Source organism: Lygodium microphyllum, chromosome 4 (assembly GCF_053477565.2).
Source record: "Lygodium microphyllum isolate KBCC chromosome 4, Lygodium_microphyllum_v1.1.10, whole genome shotgun sequence".
Taxonomy (NCBI): domain Eukaryota; kingdom Viridiplantae; phylum Streptophyta; class Polypodiopsida; order Schizaeales; family Lygodiaceae; genus Lygodium; species Lygodium microphyllum.
Genome location: NC_141138.1, coordinates 143615675 through 143639368, shown reverse-complemented (window position 1 = coordinate 143639368; position 23694 = coordinate 143615675). Strand labels below are relative to the sequence as shown.

General features: G+C 45.4%; 1 protein-coding gene across 4 annotated transcripts in view; it reads right to left on the bottom strand.

Moving 5' to 3' along the window:
• The window catches only part of LOC148037715 (CAAX amino terminal protease family protein), a 41649-nt gene extending 18407 nt beyond the window's left edge, over positions 1-23242 (bottom strand). The window contains exon 1 of one of the 4 annotated variants that reach the window (XM_087676661.1): positions 22888-23242. In XM_087676661.1, coding sequence (XP_087532787.1) covers positions 22888-23112 — 225 coding nt within the window. In that variant the 5' untranslated portion in view covers positions 23113-23242. The remainder of the gene's footprint in view (positions 1-22887) is intronic. The other 3 variants (XM_087676659.1, XM_087676663.1, XM_087676662.1) reach the window with 3 other exon arrangements.
• Positions 23243-23694: the final 452 nt, after the last annotated feature.

Here is a 23694-nt window from a genome sequence, read left to right as displayed (position 1 = left end):
CGAATTGGAGAAGAAGTCCTCGGTGAATCAAGGGGCAAATGACCCAAAAGGCTTGTTGGTCATTTATGACAGTAAGAGCAATTGGTTAGAAGGAGGAGATTGAAGAATCTCAAATCGTACTCCTTCCAATTGAATGAAAGCTAAAGAAATACTGCAAGGGACACCAATTTTGGGGCCAACAGGGTGTCTACTATCCAAGAATGTTATGGTAAAGTGTGTATTTCATTTTATGTGCATTTACTTATTGCTGTAATTAACTCTTAAATCAGGTTATCACCACCCATTCGAAGAAGGAAGACTAGTTTCAAGTGGTAATGACTGCCGTAGGAGAGACTCTCAACACTCTCGTTCTCAATCACGTGGATAGTCTCGCAAAAAGTCCCGTGGCCGTAAATCCTCATTGACTTGTTATTACTGTGGGAAAGTAGGACATATTCGACCACGGTGACATAAAATGCACAAGGACAAGCGCAAGAAAAAGGGCAAGGGTAAAGTACAAGACAAAAATGATGATCGCAACATTGTCCCTAGCAAGTCCAACGTTAAGATTGAAGAGATTAATGTTGTCTAAACTAATTCTGATTATGATCTTATCATAGCCACATGGAATGAGAGATGGGAAATGGTAACGAAAACAAAAAACATGGTTGAAATGGGAAAGGCCCATTCTAGGAATGAGGGAAACGGGAAAGGGGAGGCTCCATTCTGAGAACGAAGGGAACGGAAAGTTAAAAAATGATTCTACATCAAACAACTTGACAATTATTCAAAGACACTCTAGAGTCTAAAGAATACTTTAAACATCATATTGATCATTGCATTTGCAATGAATGGTGCTAGCAGCTGCATACAAGATATATTGTATTATTAAGACCAATCAATGTTGCCAATTTGAAAAATTCAAATAAGACTTAAACACATATTACAAAGACTAAAGTGCAATGTGCACACAATTTTAAAAAACTTAAAACTCTACTGATTAAACTTTAGAATTAAAGAGTTAAGACTCAAGAGTCAAGAGCCATAATTTATAAATACGAAGCAGTGAGTACTCAATAAACTATCAAAATGATGTATCACATGTGTCATGACTCATGATCACATTCGGAACTACACTCTAGAGTCTACTGACTAGTCTCTAGTACATCAAAAAGATACATCTATCATCAATTATCATACATTATACATGTCTCTAGGACCTCAAGGCTCATCAGCCATATCACCGATGCTCTCCTCTGTAACCTCCAATCTTGCCTTCTCAATCTCTCTTGAGTTTGGAACCTGCCCTGCTCTTTGCTCCTCGTCCTCCTGCTTCATTTCCCACTCAGTGAAGGGATCGGTCTTTGCAATCACACAGTTGCAAAGCATATGTAAGTTTGCACTGACAAAGATAAGTTCACTGGCCTTCTGCACACCAAGCCTGCTCCTTTTCTTGGATACAATGTGGCTGTAAGAGCTCCACAATTGCTCCAAACAAGAGAAGCTGACAGCCTGGCTCAAAATGCGAATTGCTAGGTGCTAAAGCTCAAGGCCATCATATCCATAATCCTCCCACCATAAAGGACTGCCTCTAGTAAACCTATCCACCTTTGCATCACCACAACCATATGAACCATGAAAATTCATGTAGAGTGCATGTTGATCCTTCACTATGCGCCTCGTCTCAATATCAAGAACCATGCACTCCAAGATGTGCCTCCAACCATCAGCAACCTCCCTGTTACTCTCCTACCCATGACCCTAAAACTCTGGGTCCAACATGTATGCTGCTTGAATGCAAAGGAGATGCATGGGCACCCCAAGGTGTCACACATAAGGTACGGATCTCATCATACCGATCCTCATCTAGCACCAACTCCTCTAGGCGCTCAATTATCCTGTCCATAGCCTCGTAGACCTTGCCAATACATGGCTACATCGCATCTACGAGGCGCAATAAGTGTATAACTAGCTGAACCATGGCATCAATCCTCTTCACCTCATCCCAAAATCCCATATCCTCAGTTGTATCTATGCATGACATGCTTGTAGGAGTAGAAGCCAAAGGGGAGCTCATGATCTCATCACTAATGAATACCTATCTCAATGCACCATTGCACTCCCTCAGACGACCCAGCATTAAGAAGTTGTAAGCAAAACGAGTGTCGGAGTGCATGAGAAGAATCTTTTTAGACTTCTTTGAAAATTCATGGCGAATATATTGATGGTTGAGCACAAAGGTCACCATCTCAACAGCTTTAGTAATGGTCAGCTCAATCCATGAAAGCTTACCAATATCCTTGAGAAGATTGTTTAAACAGTGAGCCGTGCAAAAACAAATTGTAACGTGGGGATAGTAGCTCTCAACTATGGCACTAGCTGCTCTATTTGTTGGCTCACCATCTACCATGAATGCCACAATATTCCATGGCCCAACCATCTCAACGTTGTCTATCTATTCATGGGCAAGTGCATCGGCACTCTTACCTGTGCCTAAAGCATCATGAGATGAAACAAAGTACATCTCACCACGAGAATATGCTACTAGCCCGTGAACGGATCTCCTATAGCTATCACTCCATCCATCTGTGATGCATGCCCAAAGCATCTTTGTATCCTCTATAGCCTTCTCAACCTTGCGTCTCTCCCTCTCCAAGAGAGTAGTACGTAAGTGCTCTGATGATAGTGGCATGTAAGTAGGGCCATATTCGGCAACCTTCTTCAGCGTTCCCTTGAAGAACTCCGACCTAATTGATTATTAAACACAATACACATCATGATTTCAGATTTCACACATATAGTATTGGAAACAAACTTCAAAGATCAAAATCAAGATTTAACATTTATTATTAAAAATTAAATTTTATTCCATATTTAATAGATAAACAACAAATATTTATATTTTACACATTTGAAATTTTACCTTATAGTATGAAAGGCAATGTGATCCACATACAAAAAGCAAGCGACAACAGCATCAATCTCCTTCAACAAATCCCACAATGCCTAAAGGGTACTTTGTCGTCATATACGAGGTACATTAGAAGTAGATACACCAACCTCAAATACACTTTGGGCATGGGAGGATGAGGGTATAGTCGTAATCGATATCAGAGAGGGTGCAATTGATGCTGCTCGTCGAATGCGTGTGGCACGATCTAGAGTCACACGTAGCCTCGATCGAGCCAAAGCATCTTGATCATCAGTTACACGCGCCTCAAGCTCTCGCCTCTTCTCAAACATCATTCATGTGCAAAAGCGTACCTATTTCCCTTCCTCTCCCAAGAAATGAGCGAGCACCTTATCAACCCTGCTTGTGCACCCATAAGGGCATAGCTTGCATGTCCATTGACATGCTCCTCCACCATGAGCACAGCATTTAGCGTCCACTTCATCCCACCATGACCAATCTTTAGGTGCTTGGCACCTAGTTTGTGCATGGGAGGAAGTTCCAATAGTAGTCATTTTTTGAGGCACAACCTAGGTCAAATGGGTAGATGGGTTGATGGAACAGGGCTGCAGGCAGAGAGAGAGAGTGCGTGTGCGCTCACTAGACTACACGGCACTGGACCCTAGATCAACTAAGATGAGAGAGAGAGAGAGAGAGAGAGAGAGAGAGAGAGTGTGTGTGTGTGTGTGTGTGTCAGTTTGTGTGTTTGCGACAAGTGTGATTGTCCAGTCGTGGTGACTCATTGCTCAGCCTACGCCCCTGTCCATTGTCGAGTAGCATGCATGTGTGCCACACAGTCTGCAAAGTCAACGACTAGGTGGGGTAGTCGACTGTCAAACAGTTCAAGACGAAAACGGAGGCAGGGCTGTCAAGACAGGATGAGCTAGAAGAGACGAGACGAAAAAGAAACAAATGCTTTGTCCTAGAATCGCAACCAAAAAACGGGCCACACGGTAAAAGGGAAACATCATGTTCCTGACATGGAATGGCACGTGGAAATATTCCATCTAGGGGAATGTGGTAGCGTCGATGCTAATTCATAGCCTGTTGGAATGCAACATTCCCGACATGGAACACCTAGTTGGAATGTTCCAACTCGGGCAATGTTGTGGCATGGACTCTTGGGGACGTTCCTCCCTACTGAAACACATTCCCCGTTCCACCTCATTCCTCATTCCCCTCCGTTATGGAATGGTATTCTGGCAATTCCCTGCCCCTGTTCCGTCCGTTCCATGTTGCTATGGATTTCATACTTGCAACTCCTTCTCTTGATAGTTCACAACTAACCAATGCTTTGTCCAACTATACTTAGTGTTGATTGATAGATTCAAGGGCTTCCTTTTATGTGACCCCTCATAGAGAGTAGTTCCACTCCGATCGCAATTTGATTGAATGTCTATTTGGGTAATGACCTCACACTAGAGATAGTTGGTATTGGTGATGTCCAGCTGTAATTTGGTTCAGGTTGCATGTTCACTCTTCATGATGTACATCATGTACCGGCTCTCACAAAGAGCCTTATCTCTTATGGTACTTTGGACGATACAGGTTATGCTGTTTCTTTTGGTGATTCCTCATGGAAGATTACCCGTGGGAATCTTGTCATTACACATGGTGCTAAGTCCAATACTCTCTACCCCTTGCTTTTCTCTATGTCAATTGACCATGTTTTGGCAATGGATGCAATTCCACGTGTATCTCATTGGCATCATCGCCTTGGGTACATGTCCTTGAAAGGAATAGAAATGCTTGCCCATTTGCAGTGTCTTCCGCCCCTCAACTATAAGTGCTTTGAGTCTTGTGATCATTGTTTATATGGTAAGCAAACACGTAATACGCAACAAAAGTCTTGTATGACACGCATGGGTGAGCCTTTGGCTCTTGTTCATTCGGATGTATGTGGCCCCATGCCTTGCAAGTTGTTAGGTGGCACGAAGTATTTCGTTGCCTTCATTGATGACTATACATATAAGTTCTAGGCATACTCTATTAAGCAAAAATCAGAAGCCTTGGCTACATTTCAATATTGACTTGCTTTCGTTGAGAACCAATCTGGGTATAGGCTGAAATGCCTAAGGTTAGATTATGGGGTAAGTATGTCTCTAGAGCCTTTGTGCAGTTTTGTGATGAGAAGGATATTAAGCATCAGTTGACTGCCCCGTATACCCCACCCCAAAATGATATAGCTGAGCGCATGAATAGAACAATTTAGGAGTAAGTTTATAGTATGCTTAGCCAGATAGGCTTACCACAGCATTTTTGGTCTGAGACAGTTACTATTGACGTACACTTGATTAATCGGTTCCCATGTACTACCCTTAACTATCAGGTTGCAGGGGAGGTACGATCTGAAAAACCTCCATCATATACTCATTTGCGTGTCTCTGGTTGTGAGGCTTTCTGCCATGCTCCCAAGGACAAGCACAATAAGTTGGATCCTAAGTCCAGGAAATGCATCTTTCTTGGTTATAACTTATGGAGATGCAAGTGAGATAGGCTATCGCCTATGGGATCCGCAAGCTCGAAAGGTTATCCGCAATCATAGTGCCGTTTTCCATGAGGAGAAATGCATAAGCAATCTGAGCATGTTGTTGAGGTACACAAGGTGATATTTCAAGAGAAGCCTCCCACTACTGTACAACCAGCTAGACAGGTTGCAGCAGCGCAGGTAATGCTCCACTGGCGCAAGTCCTTGATACTCCACAGGATGTCCAGGCCCCACAGCCTGTTTTGAGGCGGTCTACTAGAGATAGAGAACAGTCCGAGCTTTTTGCACCCTCTATGGATTATGTTATAGTGACAGACGCTAGTGCGCTTCTTACCTATGATGAGGCCATACGCAAAGGTGATAGTTACTCTTGGGAGAGGACCATGCAATCACAATATGACTCACTCTAGAAAAATCATACGTGGGATTTGGTTCCTTTGCCTAGTGGCAAGCATGCTTTGCCATGCAAGTGGGTGTACAAGTTGAAAAGTATCCCTGGGCTCCCCAACTCGGCATACAAGCCCAAATTGGTTGCTAAGGGTTTCAAGCAAGAGCATGGTGTGGACTTTGCTAAAGTCTTTTCTCTTGTTGTTATGAAGATGACTATCCTATACTTGGTACTATTTGGTTGCTCAACTTGACTTGGATCTTTATCAAATGGATGTCAAGACGCCTTTTTTTCATGGAGACTTGTATGATGAGATTTATATGGAGCAGCCTAAGAGCTTTGCAAAACCTAGCAGGGACCACCTGGTGTGCAAATTGAGAAAGAGCCTTTATGGCCTTAAGCAAGCACCTAGGGAATGGTACCATAAGTTTGATGCTTTTATGCATTCACAAAAATATTCCCATAGTGATATGGATCCGTGTTTATACACAAAGAAGGCTCGTGATGGCAGCCTTACGATTTTGATACTCTACCTGAATGATATGTTGATTACTAGAAGTGCTCATGCTGAGTTGGATGCCTTGAAAGGTCAACTCAAGAAGAGCTTTGAGATGGATATAAGACAGGCCTCGCATATTCTTGGGATGCGCATTACGTGCGATTGCTCTAAGGGCTCCTTCACTTGTCACACAAGGAGTACATCCAGATGGTCCTTGAGCGGTTTTATATGTAGGATATTAAGCCTATTGGCTGTCCTTTACCTTCTCACGTGAAGGTTAGTCAAGCCAATTGTTCACAGTTTGATGAGTAGAAGGCCGAGATGGCCAAGATCCCTTATGCATCCGCAATGAGCAGTTTGATGTATGCCATGATAGCCACTCATGCAGTGGGAGTTGTGGTACGCTATATGGCTACACCTAGCAGACAACTTGGGATGCCATCAAGAGTATCATGAGGTGTTTGAAAGGCATAGCAACTATGTGCATCTGCTATTATGGGGGCCAAGATACAAGAGTCATGGGATACACAAACTTTGATTATACAACAAATGCAAACAATAGAAAGTCCATCTCTGGCTATCTTCACCTTTGCTGGAGAGGCTATTTCTTAGATGTCTAGGGTGTAAAAATGCACGGCCCTATCTTCTACAAAGGCAGAGTATGTTGCAGCCACTGAGGCTTGTCAAAGTGCAGCGATGCAGAAGCGTAGGACAAAGACTAAGAGAGAGTGAACACAGAGAGAAGAGAGAGAGAGAAAAGGAGACAGTGTGATGCAAAAAATCTGCAGTATAGTAGGCTGTATAGGAGTGATAGAAGTGCGGAAATATACACGGGTGCAGAGAAAATATTTGCGTGTCTCTCTGCCTTGAGAACCTTGATCTCCGTCACCCCGCGCACTGTCAGTCTCAACAAACCAACTCTGTCAAATGTCAGATCAGAATATCTGAAAGTGTGCCACAAACTGATTATAAATAGCTAGGAAAAAAATAGTGCCCAGCACCAGGTTGGCTGCAGTAAATGCAGTCGACTACATAAAATAATGATAAAAATTGTCCGACTGCAGGCTGCCACGTGGCACCTGCACAGACTGCTGACGTGTCCTGCGTGCTGTCCGTACTGCTAATGTGGCACTCCGCTGTCCAGAAAATGACTCTCTAACATCCCCTCTCAGATCCTGGACAGGTCAAAAGACTGAGGGATCTGGCATGTTGCCGAAGAAGAGCCTGGGGAAGCGCCTTTGTGAACAAATCGGTAAGATTATCCTCCGTCTCGCAGTACTCCACATCAATGGTCCCATCCAAAAACTTCTCCCGAATGAAGTGATACTGGATCTCAATGTGCTTAGTCCAGGCATGGAATATAAGATTCCGTACCAAGGCAATGCAACTCTCATTATCGCACCGTAGTAGAGTAGGACGAGTCTTGAGACAGCTAAGCTCCTCCAATAATCTCCAAAGCCACAAAACCTCATAAGTGGTGGAAGACGCAGCCCAATACTCCACCTCAATAGAAGAAAGGGCTACCGTGGGCTGCTTCTTGCTACTCCAAGAGATAACACCTGTACCCAAGGTAAAACAATAGCCGGTATAAGCCTCCATTGGTCCACATCACCAGCCCAATCTGAGTCACTCCAACCTGCAAGAACAAGATCAAAAGCATCTGTACCTGCTAGATAAGAAACCCCTAAGTCAGAGGTCCCCCTCAAATACCAAAGAATCCTCAGGGTAGCCTGCCAATGCACCTGTTTGGGTTCACTCATGAACCCCGCCAAAAGACCCACAGCAAAACAAAGATCAACATGAGTGTTGAGGAGCCAAATCAAGGATCCAAGCAACTAGCGGTAGCGGGGAGCATCCGTCAAGGGAGAATCAGAGTGTGAAGTCGCCTTCCAGTTCGGATCCATAAGAGTGGAAATGGACCGACAAGTCTCCATCTCAAAAGTCACCAAGAGCTCCTGAATGTATCTCTACTAAGAGATAAAAATCCCCCTCTGAGATTGATAAATCTCATGACCCAAGAAGAAATGAAGAAGCCCCAAATCCATCATCTCGAACGTCTGATGTAAAGCTATCTTGGTCTCTTGCACCTGCTGGGCACGATCCCCTGTCAGAATCAAATCATCAACATACAACGCAAACAACACGCGACTAGCCTCGGAAGTGTGCACATATAAAGCTGCGGATCGGCCTGGGAGCATCAATATCCCAACCTCAACTGAAGAAACGAGTTGATCTTCTCATTCCATGCACGCGGAGCTTGCTTGAGGCCATACAAGGCCTTCTTCAACCTATAAACTTTCCCATCCGAGGATCCAAAGCCAAAAGGTTGCTCAACATAGATCTTCTCCTGCAAGTCACCATTGAGAAAGGTCGACTTCACATCCAACTGATAGACAGGCCATCTCCTATGGCTAGCCAAGGCAAGAACAACGCGAATAGTCACCATACGAGCAGTAGGCGCAAAAGTATCATGGAAATCAATGCCTGGGCGCTGAGCAGAACCTTTAGCAACAAGGCGAGCCTTGTGTTTGTCCAAAGAACCACCGCTAAGGTACTTGGTCTTGAAGACCCACTTGACACCAATCACCTTCTTGTGAGAGGGACGAGACACAAGAGACCAAGTGTCATTCCTCTCAATAGCCTCCAGCTCGGCTTCCATAGCCTTCCGCCAATGGTCAGAATGCAAAGCTTCCTTCAGTGAAGTGGGCTCTTAATCCTTCATAACACAGGTCATCAAACAATAGTTACAGCAAACAAGCTCTGTAGAATGTGACTGGGTCCTCCATGACCTCCGCGGTCCATCCTGCTGGTTCCCACTTCTTAGCGACCCCCTTGATCCCTGAATCTCGAAGTGTGTCACGGACCCAACGAGGAGGAGGCTGGACCTCTCCCGTTGCTCTCCATTTGCTGAAGACTCAAGAACATCCACCGGCAGCAACTCCACCAACGTGGCCGATGAAAGAGAATTCTCTGAATCATAAGAAGAATCTCCATCAAGGGGCTCTGGCTCCAAAGGAATTATCTCGAGAGCCCAACTCCCCCCTGGATCTCCAAGGACGAGGTGCTCCTCACCTCCCTCTCGGACTAGAACTTCCACGAACCACACATCTCGGCTCGTGTAGACATCCCGCTTGACGGGATCAAACAAACGATAACCTTGGGACTAGGAGCTGTAGCCAACAAAAACCTGTCGTCAAAAAGCCGCCTCAAACTTGTCATGCTGCGTCTTCGGAATGTGTGCATAGACGTCACACCCAAAGATCCGGAAATAAGAGACATTAGACTTAGTCCCAAAGTAAGCCTCAAAAGGTATCATCCGGTCAATGGCCGAAGTGAAAGATCGATTGAGGATGTGAACTACAATAGCCACGGCGTCGGCCCACAGAAACTGAGGTGTATATCGGTGCTCCATCATGGTGCACGCCATCTCGATCACACTTCTGTGCTTCCACTCCAAAACGCCATTTTCTTGAGGAGTGTTGGTGTTAGCAAACTCCTGGTGAATGCCCCTACCTGCACAAAAACAAGCAAATTCATTAGACATAAATTCAGCGCCCTTGTCTGAACGCAAGGTCTTCAGTCGCCGGCCAGATTGGTTCTCCTTAAAGAGAAGCCAATCCTTGAAGTGAGAAAAAGCCTCCGACTTCAATGTCAAAAAACAGGCCCAAGTCATCATGTTATAGTCATCTACGATCAACATGAAGTACAAGCTCCCCTTCAGAGTGTTAGCGATCAGAGTCCCTGGCCAAGCAAGCGCCACGTGGCAGTCTGGTCGGACTGACCAGTCGGCCAACCACGTGGCAATCCGTCCTATACAGTACCAGTCGGCTGCATTTAATGCAGCTGACCTGCCATTTCTGGGCGCATTCTTTTCGGCTATTTATAGGCGACATTCTGCACAGTCTTCCACACTTCTGTTTGCAAATTACAGGCTAGAGATTCGTGCAAACTGCAGCGTACTTCGAGGTGGACAGCAAGTTGCATCGTCAAGGTGGAGACACGCAGTCCCGCGCACTGCGCCCGTGTACATATCTGCATATCTTTGTATACAGCACACTTTATACAGCAGATCTTCATCTTCCACTGTCTCTTTCTCTCTCTCAATCTTGGTCCCACGCTTCCGTATCGCTGCACTCTGACATGGTATCAGAGCAGTGAAGAAGGGCTGACTGAGTGAAGAACGTTCCTAAAGAGGAGATTCCATCGCGACACAAGGCTGCATTTCTAGCGTTCGAGGGCAAGCAAGAGGGCTACGCATCGGAATAAGGCTGAAGCGAGCGTGGGCACGCGGGAAAGGAGTCCAATTGGTGGATTTGCTGCTGTTTACTGCTGTTTGAAGAGGAAGAAGGCTGTGTTTTCAGCTTTCAATTGCAGGTTTTCCTTTTTCATCGCCTTCGACGGGTGAAGAAGGTTCGGGACGCGGAAGAAAGAGCCCTAGCAGGCTGCGTTTTCACAGTCAGAGGGGGCTGCTTTTAAGTTGTGAAGGCATTACAGGTGAAGATGTCTACAGAGATTGACTTGGAGTTCCAGACGATCATGGATCGGAAGGTGCTGTCTTATCGGCTCTTCCCGCAGATCAAAAGCTCGATAGCGACAATTACCGCATCTAGCGCGTGATGATGTTGGCCATCCTTGAGTCTTATGATTTGGCGGAGCTTGTACAGGAGATCGACCGGCCTTCAGTGAGAGATGAGTCCAAACTCTCTTCCGATGCTTGTGCGGAGTTGGCCAAGGCACAGTCTCACTGGGACAAACTGAATGCCCAAATTCGTTCTTTTCTTTTTCTGTCTTGTACTACAGCCGTGATAGCCCACATCGAGCACTTGACGGTGGCTCGGGAGATATGGCTGGAGCTTGACCAAATGTATAACCGGATGACCCTTGTAAAGCGGGTTTCTTTGGAGGTGCAGATGCGGACCTTGTCCGTGAACAAGTCTTCTTCATTGCGGGAGCACATCAACAAGCTTAGACAACTTCAGATGCAGGTTCAGAATGCGGGGAAGCCGATTTCCTCCGAAGACATGGCGATCACACTCTTGTCCCAGTTGCCGTCACGATTCGGTGTCTTCTACTCCACCCTTATTGCTTCAGGGCGTGAGTCTACTCTTCGGTGGGAAGAGTTGGTTCCTATGGTCTTGGACCAAGAGGAACAACTGAAGGGACAGCATGCTTCCAAGTCGGAAACTTTGACACGTCAAGCCTCTCAGAAGAAGAGGAAGGACCAAAAGAAGAAGAAGGAGGACAACAAGTCAAAGAAGGCCAAGAAAAAAGAATCCACATGCCATATTTGTGGTAAGACCGGCCATTGGAAGAAGGATTGCCCCGACAAAGACAAGAAGGACACCAACAAGAAGGACTCGAAGGATTCTGAAGCGGTGGCTGCACCCTCATCAGCTGCGTTTCTTCATCTTGCAATCGTTGAGGTTTCTACACCGAAGGCTTCTGATGCTGCGATGACAGCTCCCCAGGCTCGAGAGTGGATCATTGACAGTGGTGCCTCCCGGCACATGACTCCTCCATCAGTTGGTGTTGCCCAGTTGTGACCTTTGCGTAGGCAGATTCTCATTGGAGATAGCTCTTCGGTATCTATTGCAGGACGGGGTGAGATGCAGCTTATTCCAGATGGACGTGGTGGTACTCATACCTCAGAGGTCTTGCATGTGCCAGGTTTAGGGTATCATCTACTTTCAGTTCATAAGATTTGTTCACTTGGACTTTTGGTGGAGTTTGACAGTGATTCGGTGCGAGTCCTTGATCGTGGGTCAAGGAAGGTTCTCTCATCAGGATATGAGGAGAATGGCATCTACAAATTGACGTCTTCTACCGCTCTCCCTACTCTTCTTCTTACCTCTCAGACATACTCAGAGCTATGGCATGCTCGGTTTGGTCACCTCAACTATGATTATCTTCGGAGGGCGTCACGTGGACAGCTTGTTCGAGGGTTGCCGGACATAGTGGTGAGCCAACAGCCATGCGTCTCCTACATTCGTGGGAAGCAGCATAGGGATGCGATTCCCAACAAAGCTTCGCGGCGGTCTACTTCACCGATGGAGCTTGTATCTACGGATCTTTGTGGCCCTATGCAGAACGAGTCCTTGAAAGGGAGCTCGTACTTCATGTTGATAGTAGATGACTATAGCAAGATGACTTGGGCCTATTTCTTGGCGTTGAAGTCAGAGGCTTTCTCCCACTTCAAGGATTGGCTTCTCTTTGAGGGAAACCGATCAGCCGGCGATTGAAGACCTTGCGATCCGACAAGGGTGGTGAATTTGTTTCTAATGAGTTTGCTCGTTTTTGTGCAGATAAAGGTATTCACCAGGAGTTTGCTAACACCAACACTCCTCAAGAAAATGGCATTCTTGAATGGAAGAACCGAAGTGTAATCGAGTTGGCGCGCACCATGATAGAGCACCGACATCTCAGTTTCTGTAGGCCAAGGCTGTGGCTACTGCAGTCCACATCCTTAATCGATCCCCCACTTCGGCCGTTGATGGGATGACACCTTTTGAGGCTTACTTTGGGACTAAGCCCGATGTTTCTTATTTTAGGATGCCTATGTCCACATTCCCAAGACTCATTGTGATAAATTTGAAGCGGCTTCCCGTAGACAGGTGTTTGTTGGCTATAGCTCTCAATCCCAAGGCTATCGTTTGTATGATCCCGTCAAGCGGGATGTGTACACCAGTTGAGATGTGCGGTTCGTGGAGGTTCTAGCCATAGCTGCGGGTGAGGAGCATCCCGTTCTTGGAGATCCAGGGGAGAGTTGGGCTCCTGAGACAATTCCTTTGGAGCCAGCGCCTTTTGATTTCGATTCTGTTTCCGATACAGAGTGTCTACTGTTCCACCGGTCACCCCCGAGTAGTTACCACCGGTGGATATCCCAGAGTCTTCAATTGATGGAGAGCGACGGGGAGAGGTCCTACCTCCTCCTCGTTGGGCCCGTGACACACTCCGAGATTCTGGGCTCGAGGGGGTCCCTGAGGAGTGGGGATCGCAGAATGGTCCGCGGCGGTCACGAAGGCACCAGCACATTCTACGGAGCTTGTTTGCTCTAACTATTGTTTGATGACCCGTGTTATGCAGGATCGAGAGCCCACCTCCATGAAGGAGGCTTTACAATCCGCACCATGGAAGAAAGCTATGGAAGCCGAGTTGGAGGCTATTGAGAGAAATGGCACTTGGTATCTCGTGCCTCACCCCTCTCATAAAAAGGTGATTGGCGTCAAATGGGTCTTTAAGACTAAGTACCTTAGAGATGGTTCTTTGGACAAGCACAAGGCTCGCCTTGTTGCTAAAGGTTTTGCACAGCACCCAGGGATTGATTGTTATGACACTTTTGCCCCCACTGCTCATATGGCGACTATTCGAGCTGTTCTTGCCTTGGCTGGCCATAGGAGATGGCCTGTCTACCAGTTGGATGTGAAGTCGGCCTTCCTCAATGGTGATTTGAAGGAGGAGATCTATGTAGAGCAGCCTCCTGGCTTTGGAACTTCAGATGGGCAGGTCTACAAGTTAAAGAAGGCCTTGTATGGCCTCAAGCAGGCTCCGCGTGCATGGAACGAGAAGATTGACTCGTTCCTTCAATCACAGTTGGAATATCGGCGTTCCAAGGCCAATCCGTAGCTTTATGTACACACTTCCGAGGCTAGTTGTGTGCTTTTTGTGTTGTATATTGACGATTTGATTGTCACAGGTGATCGTGCACAAAAGGTCAAAGAGACGAAGGCAGCTTTACATCAGGCGTTCGAGATGACGGACTTGGGTCTACTCCACTTCTTCATGGGCTGTCAAAGTGCAGCAATGCGGAAGCGTGGAACCAAGACTGAGAGAGAGAGTGAACACGGAGAGAAGAGAGAGAGAGAAAGAGACAGTGGAAGATGAAGATCTGCTGTATAAAGTGTGCTGTACACAAAGATATGCAGATATGTACACGGGCGCAGTGCGTGGGACTGCGTGTCTCCACCTCGACGATGCAATCTGCTGTCCACCTCGAAGTACGCTGCAGTCTGCGCGAATCTCCAGCCTATAATCTGCAAACAGAAGTGTGGAAGACTGTGCAGAATATCGGCTATAAATAGCCGAAAAGAATGCACCCAACAATGGCAGGTCGGCTGCATTAAATGCAGCCGACTAGTACTATACATATCGGACTGATACAAGCTCCATAAGGGATGTAAACTGCCTCGCATCTTTGTTGGGAATCGCATCCTGATACAATTTTCCACGAATGTAGGAGACACATGGCTGATGGCTCACCGCTATGTCCAGCAAACCACGGACAAACAATCCTCGCAACGCCTTCCGAAGGTACTCATAGTTGAGGTGGCCAAACCGAGCATACCATAGCTCGAACTGTGTCTGAGAGGTGAGAAGAAGAGAGATAAAGAGCTATAGAAGACTTCAATTTGTATATGCTATTCTCCTCATACCCAGAAGAGAGAACCTTCCTTAATCCACGATCAAGGACTCGAACAGCATCATTGTCAAACTCCACCAAGAGACCAAGAGAACAAATCTTATGGACCGAAAGCAAATGATACCCCAAGCTTGGCACATGCAACACCTCAGAAGTGTGGATACCACCACGTCCATCTGGAATCAGCTGCATCTCGCCCCGCGCAGCAATAGACACAGAAGAGCTGTCTCCAATGAGAATCTGCCCACGCGAAGGTCGCAAATGGGCAACACCAACGGGAGAAAGAGTCATGTGCCGTAAGGCACCACTATCCACGATCCACTCACGAACTTGGGGAGTTGTCATCGCAGCATCAGAAGTCTTCGGTGTAAAGTCCTCAATGACTACTAAGTGTAGAAAAGCAGCTGATGAGGGTGCAGCCACCGCTCCAAAATCCTTCGTGTCCTTCTTCTTGGTATCCTTCTTGTCTTTGTCGAGACAATCCTTCTTCCAATGACCAGTCTTACCACAAATATGGCAAATCGATTTCTTCTTCTTGTCCTTCTTGGATTTGTTGTCCTTTTTCTTTTGGTACTTCCCCTTCTTCTGAGAGGCTTGACCACCAACCAATGCCTCCGATTTGGAAGCATTCTGTCCCTTCAACTATTCCTCTTGGTCCAAGACCATAAGAACCAACTCTTTCCACCGAAGAGTTGACTCCCGCCCTGATGCAATAAGAGAGGAATAAAAGGTACCGAATCGTGGCGGAAACTGGGACAATAAAGTGATCGTCATGTCTTCGGAGGAAATAGGCTTCCCCACATTTTGAACCTACATCTAAAGCTACCGAAGCTTGTTGATATGTTCCCGAAGCAAAGAAGACTTATTCATGGACAATGTCCACATCTGCACCTCCAAAGAAACCCTCTTTATCAGGGTCATCCGGTTATACATCTGATCAAGCTCCAACCATATCTCTCGAGCCACCGTCAAGTGCTCGATGTGAGCTATCACGGTTGTAGTGCAAGACAAAAAAAGAAAAGAACGAATCCTAGCATTCAGTTTGTCCCAATGAGACTGGGCCTTGGTCAACTCCGGACGAGTATTGGAAGAGAGTTTGGACTCATCTCTTACCGAGGGCCTGTTGATCTCCGCCATTACAAGCTCCCCCAAATCATAAGACTCCAGAATGGCTAACATCATCACCTGCCAAATGCGATAATTGTCACCATCAAGCTTCTAATCTAATGGAAGAGCCAGTAGGACAGGCACCTTCATGTCCATGATCGCTTAGAACTCCAAATCAGTCTCTATAGACATGTTCACCTGCAATGCCTACACAAAAGCAAAATCAGCCCCACTGACTATGTAAACGCAACTTGTTAGGGCTGTTTTCTCCGCTTCCCGAACCTTCTTCAACCGCTAGAGGCGATGAAAATGTAAAATCTGCAGTAGAAGGCCTAATACACAGCCTTCCTCCCCTTCAAACAGTAATAACCTGCAGTAAATTCACCAGTTGGACTCCTTCCCCACACACCCACACTCGCTTCAACCTTGTTCCAATGGGCAGCCCTCCTGCTCGCCCTCGAATGCTGAAAACGCAGCCTTGTATCGTGCTGAAATCTCCTCTTTGCGTAGGTTCTTCAATCAATCCGTCCGATTTCACCGCTCTGATACCATGTCAGAGTGCAGTGATGCAAAAGCATAGGACACAGACTGAGAGAGAGTGAACACGGAGAGGAGAGAGAGAGAAAAGAAGAAAGTGTAACGCAAAAAATCTGCAGTATAGTAGGCTGTATAGGACTGCAGAAATATACACAGGTACAGAGAAAATATTTGTGCATATCTTCACCTTGAGAACCTCGATCTCCGTCAGCCCGCGCACTATTAGTCTCAGCAAACCAACTCTGTCAGATGTCCGATCAAAATATCTGAAAGTGTGCCACAAACTGACTATAAATAGCCAAGAAACAAATAGTGCCCAGCACCAAGTTGGCTGCAATAAATGCAGCCGACTACATAAAATAATGACAAAAACTATCCGACTGCAGGCTGCCACGTGGCACCTGAGCAAACGGCTAACGTGGCTGCTGACGTATCCTGCACGCACCTACGCAGACTGCCGACGTGTCCTGCAAGTTGTCTATACTGTTGATGTGGCACTCTGCTGTCCAAGAAATGACTCTCTAACAAGGCTTGCAAGAAGGCTCTCTGGTTAGGTCGTATGGTGGCGTCTGGTGGCAAACCTTGGCATTATTGATGGGGTCCCTATACTACATTCGGATTCTATGAGTGCTATTCAATTGGCCAAGATCCGGTCTTCCATGCAAAGACAAAGCACATTGAGATACATTACCACTTTATCAAAGAGGTCATCGAGGACAAGTCCATTGAGCTTGTCAAAATCTCAACTAACCAAAATCCTACAAATCTACTCACTAAAAGTCTCTCAATGGAGCGTTTTGCCTTCCTTAGGAAGTTGATAGGCATTACATAAGATGATGTCTTTCCTCATTCTATTGTACTTATATGCATTTGTACTTTGTTACTATTTTCTGTGCTCTCCTCACTAGGGACACATTCGCCTTTAAGTGGGAGGTTGGGAGGAAATGCACCTATGCCTAGCCGCCCATGTATTAGTTACATTGATAGTACTCGCACCATGTATTATTTACCCACACACCTCTACACTGCAGGTGGTGGACGCCCATCACTGTCACTTCATTCTTTATTCTTTTAGTGACATTTGAATAAAGGGAAGGCCAGTCACACATTATGACTGTTGGAGTTCTCACATCTTCTCTCTCTCTCCACCATAGCTCTTGCTTCTGCTCTGTGCTTCCACTTTGGGGCTCACTCCCTTCACCATTTGCCTTTGCAGGTCCTAGTAGGCCACTCGGCAGTTGACACAAGCACCCTTCATCCGATGCCTTGGCCTCTTTGGGGTGATCACTTAGGCTCCCTTGGTAAGATAACCATTGCATCTGTAGTCTTGGTAGACCACTGGGCAGCCGCCGATATGCACCCTTTGTCCAATGCCCTAACTACTTTGAGGTGGGACACCTTGGGGTAACAATGGGCATGAGTTTTTTTTTACAATCCCTTTCTAGTTCCATGACCTTAGAGGGGATGTTGAGCTAAAAATACATTACTTACCGATTAGCTCATTAAAACAAACCCAAAACATGTAGATTACCAAATGTGTCATTAAATGAGGAGTAGTTCTAGACAGTTTATGTCCCACATGCAAAACCCTAATTTGGGAGAATCCTTATACATCTATAAATAGACAAGCTGCCAACCATATAGCCCCATTCTTGTCTTGTACATTTCAGCCATCAACCCTCTTCCACTAGTTGTCCAACCCCGAGCAACTACTACTAGTTGTCTCTACAACTATCACCCAATCTCCCACTACTGCCGGTGATTAGCTGCCATCATCTTCAAGCAACTACATTGCTGCGATTGTCAATTCCAACCCTAGAGACAGCTGCATTTTGATTTCCAACCTACTGTCCTTCAATTTTTAACATCCACCTGATTTGCATTTGCATCTACATCTAGTCAATTAGCCTCTGCTAGGGCTAGTAGCTGCTACAATCAGAATCTATCTCTGGTGTATGGCACACATCAACACCTACCTCAGCCCACGAGAGCCACTGACTGTTGGACAGCTTTGCCCTTGAGCATTCTATGCATTCTCTCATTCATTTACAGCATTGATTCATTCATTTCAAAGTTCTCTTTCTTCTCTATTCATTCCATAAGGATTAACTCTTTAAAACAACCCCAAAGCATGTAATTACCAAAAGTTTGATTAAATAGGAAGCGGTTCTAGAGAGTTTCTATGTCCCACAACCAAAACCCTAATTTGGGAGAATCCGTCTATATCTATAAATAGACAAGTTGCCCACCATTCAGGCTCATCCTTGTCTTGTAGATTTCAGCCATCAGTCCTCTTTCACTACCTGTCCAACCCCAAGCAACTGTTGCTACATGGTCTACAGCTATCGCCAAGCCTCCCACTAAAAATACAAAATGCAAAAAAAAGAGATTCAAGAGATGTGAGTGGGACAAGAGGAAAGTGTGAAAGAGAAGTGCCAATTCCATGCTCAGAAGAAACAGAATATACAATTCCAAGTATACCTATAGATGTATATTTGCGTCTAGAGTCTCCATGATTAAAATTGACATATTAAAAATTATCCACATTCAGGATACCAAAAGGAGAAACATGTGAGGGTTTTGATTCATATGAATCAAAGGGGTTATATGAACCTGACACTGGGCCTAGTTGAGATGAAGAAGATGGTTCACCAATTGTCCCAAATACCGTATGTCCTTGATCGGAAGGTGGCCAGCCTTACCAACCAATCCGGATGTAGAAGAAAAGCTAGTAGGAGAGACCGTACTTGTTGGGCATGAATTCTTCAAACTCCTCACTTGTCATGAAGTCAAGAAAAGGAGAAGAAAGTGAGGGTGAAGGTAAATTGTCGTCTTCCTCATCGAGTCCATAATACCTCCCCATGGCCTCCAATGATGGAAAATCCTGATAAGACATAATAGGATACCGATTCCCAAGAAGAAGGAATCTAAAAGATTGTAAAATGGTTATGTGTCATCCATGTATCTTGCACAAAACCAAGCCTCCACAATACCACAGGATACTCTTTAAAAGAGCACCGGCTCTGACACCATGTGAAGGATGCTAGGGTTTGCACTGAGGAAACATAGAAAGTACGATCACGATTGAAACGCAAAGACTTAGACAATGATGTACAAATCTCAAACACAGAAACAAATACAGAGACACACAGAGAGAGAGAGAGAGAGAGAGAAAGTGAGAGAGTACTCTCAAGTGTATGAATATTGTAAATGAATGTAACAATGTGCAGAATGCTCAAGGGCAGAGTTGAAAAGTGTCTGAGTGTGACATCCACCAAAGACAAATCCCAAGTGCTATACCCACTAGTTGAAGATATTAGAATATAGGAAACTACAAAACACTGATCACCAAGATAGTACAAGACCCAAACGACAACAAAGAAAGTGAAGGATGATACGAGTAGCCATAACAATTGCAAAAATGCAAGTTGACTCAATCGCCAAATGGAGATCAATCTATTGCCAAGTCTAAGGCTGATCTAGGTATCAATGATGAGCAAATTGCATGTGATAGCTGACAATTGAAAACACAGCAGTATGAAGCCTCCGAACAGTAAGGCGACAATAGTAATGGAGATGCCATGTGCCGGAGAGGATGGTGTTGCAGTCGACAAGGGTTGGACAGTAAAGGGACAGTGGCTAATAGCTGAAATCTACATGTGGGAGTAAGAAACCTGCACACACGGATTGGGCTGAATGGTGGGCAATCTGTCTATTTATAGATGCAAAAGAATCCTCCCAAATTAGGATTTTGCATGTGGAAAACAAAAAGGACTTTGAAGTAAATGAATGAATGTTGTAAATGAAGAAAAGAATATACAATATGCTCAAGGGTAGAGCTGTCCAACAGCTGGTAGCTCTCGTAGGAGCTAGTTGAGTGAGATGTCAATGTGTGTCATCCACCGGAGACAGATCCCGAGTATGGTAACCACCAATCAGACTAGAGGTTAATGAAGAAAAGTATTGAAAACACAAAAACAACCTAATATAAATGTAAACGCAAATCAACTCGATGCTGAAAATGGAAGGGCAATAGACTAGAAACCAAAATACAACTCTCTCTAGAACTGCCTCCACTCCTATGGGGCTAGGCCTCCCGCTGCTACCCCATCTGCTACTTCTGGCACAATTGCCACTCGACATGTGGCACATGGACAGCCTCAATATCCCCTATCTTTCACTACCCTTGAAGGATTAGCTAATTGGTATGTTGGTTCCTTACCCATTGCACTATTTGCATTCATTCCGAGGCCTCCTCCTACACCCCAACCTAGGTACACTTACCTACCTTGGCATGCATTTCATTGGCCATGACTTGCTGATGGCCATACGCATTGGTGGCCACACCCTTAGGCTAGTACTTCTCTAGGTTCCTTCGGACACTCTAGGTTAGTCTAGCATTCCTCTAGGTCTTTCGTCTTCCATTGCATTCACTCATATACACACACATTGCGCATCCTTCACTTAGCTATACTTTTCTGTTTTATTTTGCATTGAAGCATCTCACTACTAACCTCTATTTTGTAGATTTTGATCTCTTATAAGATTTTTGTATTTTAGTGTAGAGCTAATATATAGATTTATATTGGCCCTTCCTCGGATGGAGACATGGGATGCACACCATTCCTTTCATGGTTTCATATTACAAGGAGATTTACTCTTCTACCCAATACGGAGGCTTTTCCTCCAGAGCGAGATTATGCAACATCTCCCTTGATGCTATCATGGCAGTAACTTCTACCTTGCTCAGTCAGAATGCATCATCCTCATCTTCATGGTTCTCAACACCACACAAAGACTGATATCAAGCTCCTCTTCCTCCTTCGGCCTTGATATCCAAGGTTGAGAGGGGTTTCGTATCCTTTCTTAGTATTCTACATGATTTTGCACTTATCTTTAATATCAGCCTCCCTTCCTTGTTGTACCTCCCCTTTGTGTTACATAATCATCATCATCTTTATACAAGGGCACTTGGGCAAGTGAACAATTTTTCCACGAGAAACACTGTCCAAGTGACACTTATTGCATGCATACTCTCATTGTATAGCACACTACTCTATGCATGTCATTCTGTAGAGCATACCTCGGAAAATCTTGAGTTGTCTCTACTAATGGTTCTTTACCACCTCACCATACTTCATCACCCTTTTCCTCATCATTGACACCCTCCAGTGGTTGGGTTAGCTTGTTTGTTTTGTGATGTATTAGACTTAATCATCTCTTTTTCTTCTCCCCACAGTGCACAATTACTTGAAAGGCCGCAAACCATATCCATTCTTTGCTCTCTTTTTTTTTTAGTAGTTTCATCTACCTTTGCAAGTCTTGGTAGGCCACTCGATAGCCAACAAACACCCTTTGTCCAATGCCTTGGACTCTTTGGGGTGAACACTTGGACTCCCTTGGTAAGATAACCATTGTCTCTATAGTCTTGGTAGGCCACTGGGCAATCTATGTGCACCCTTTGTTCAATACCCTAGTTACTTTGGGTGAGACATATTGGAGTGAAAATGGGCTTGAGCTTTTCTTACAGTCCCTCTCTAGTTTCAATTTTGGGCTTGAGAGGGGGTATTGAGCTAAATTTTCATTACATACCAATTAGCCCTTTAAAACAGTCCCAAAACAATAAATTACCAAAAGTGCTATTAAACAAGAAGTGATTCTAGAGAGTTTTTTTGTCCCACGTGCAAAACCCTAAGTTGGGAGGATCCTTTTGCATCTATAAACCATTCAGCCCATCCTTGGCTTGCAAGTATCAACCATCAGCCATCTTCTACTAGCTATCTAGCCCCGAGTGACTATTGCTATGCGGTCTACAATTGTCACTCAATCTCCCACTGCTGCCAGTGATCAGTTGCCATCATCTTTGGGCGGTTACATTGCTGTGTTTACTAGTTCCAGCCCCAAAGACTAACCCCATCCAAATGTCATCCAGCTGCTGCCCTTTTTCCTCCTGCTGCCTATTGAAATTTGATAGTCCCAAGGGTCATCACAACTGCAGACACAGCTACGCTTTGCACTGGGGATCAGGATCAGTATCAGCTGTCATCATCGGCTCATGTGCTGCTTGCACACCCTCCAATGAGCCTGAATCAACTGTGTTTTGCCTTTCACATCCTGTTTGCACCTAATCAGCATCATCTTCATCATCCAACACCAACTTTTTGGCTAGCTGCTAAGGTCAGGATCTGTCGGAGTACAACATGCTCCTCCCACATCCCCCAGCTAGCACCCTTGACGTTGAACAGTTCTCCGCTCCTTCAGCAGCTACTCGGTTTGTTCGTTGAGGTTATCCATTTCTTCCTACACATCATCTCGTCTCTGAGTCCATGTATCAGTTGTTAGTCGTGTGGTTGTTTGCACACTGTGTGTTTTATTTTGACAGGGTATCAGAGCCGGGTGCTCTTAGTTTGGACGTCAAGTCCTTCTTGTCCGTGTTCTCAGGCCAGTCCTTGGTGATCATGTGCTCCGTTTGCTAGCCTATGAAGTCAAATGACAAATACAAAGACGGCCAGACGATATTTACCTGGCAAAGATGAGGCGCGCTAGCAGAAGAGGATGAGGGAAACTCGTCATCTTCAGAGCGGGGGCTATCGCGGCGCGCGCAGTGAAGCACAGGACGAGCTCGGGAGCAAATAAGAGAGAGGTGGTGGTGGTGGTGGTGATGCTGATTATGGTGGCGATGGCGGCATGAGGGCGACCACTGGCAGATTACCGATGGCGCTGCGTTGCAAAGTAAAGGAGCCACCATTTGTAGATGGCTAGCTTATATGCACGATGATGGCTGCCTTATGTGCACCGTGCATTAGCACACAAGTATGATTCCGACATCTTTTCTTTCTTTACTGTATTATGAGTACACCGAAACTATGTGTGGCGGAGAAAAGGAAAATTTAAACTAAGCTTAACAAACAAATATATTCTCTCTCCCAACACGTCCTCTCCATTAATACCCAGTTCCTCTTCTCTCCCCCAACACCACATCTCCATGTGCTACACGTTAATGTTCCTCTTTTTCTTCTCTTCTACTTAATCTTCTTTGTCTTTCTCACTATCTTCATCTTCTTCTCCTCAACAAGAGGCTCTATCATTGCAACATCATCTACATCACAGCGTCTTCATCTTCTTCTCCTCAACAAGAGGCTCCATCATTGCAACATCATCTACATCACGATGGAGTTCATCTGGTTGGCTCCTCTGCCTTAGATGTAATAATGGGACCTCCGCCATCTACAATAGTAGTGCTGGCATCAACTTGGTTATCTTGGAATCCTACTTTTCTTAAACAGGGACAATTGCAAAGGTAGCTGCAACAGGGATAATGGTACCAATA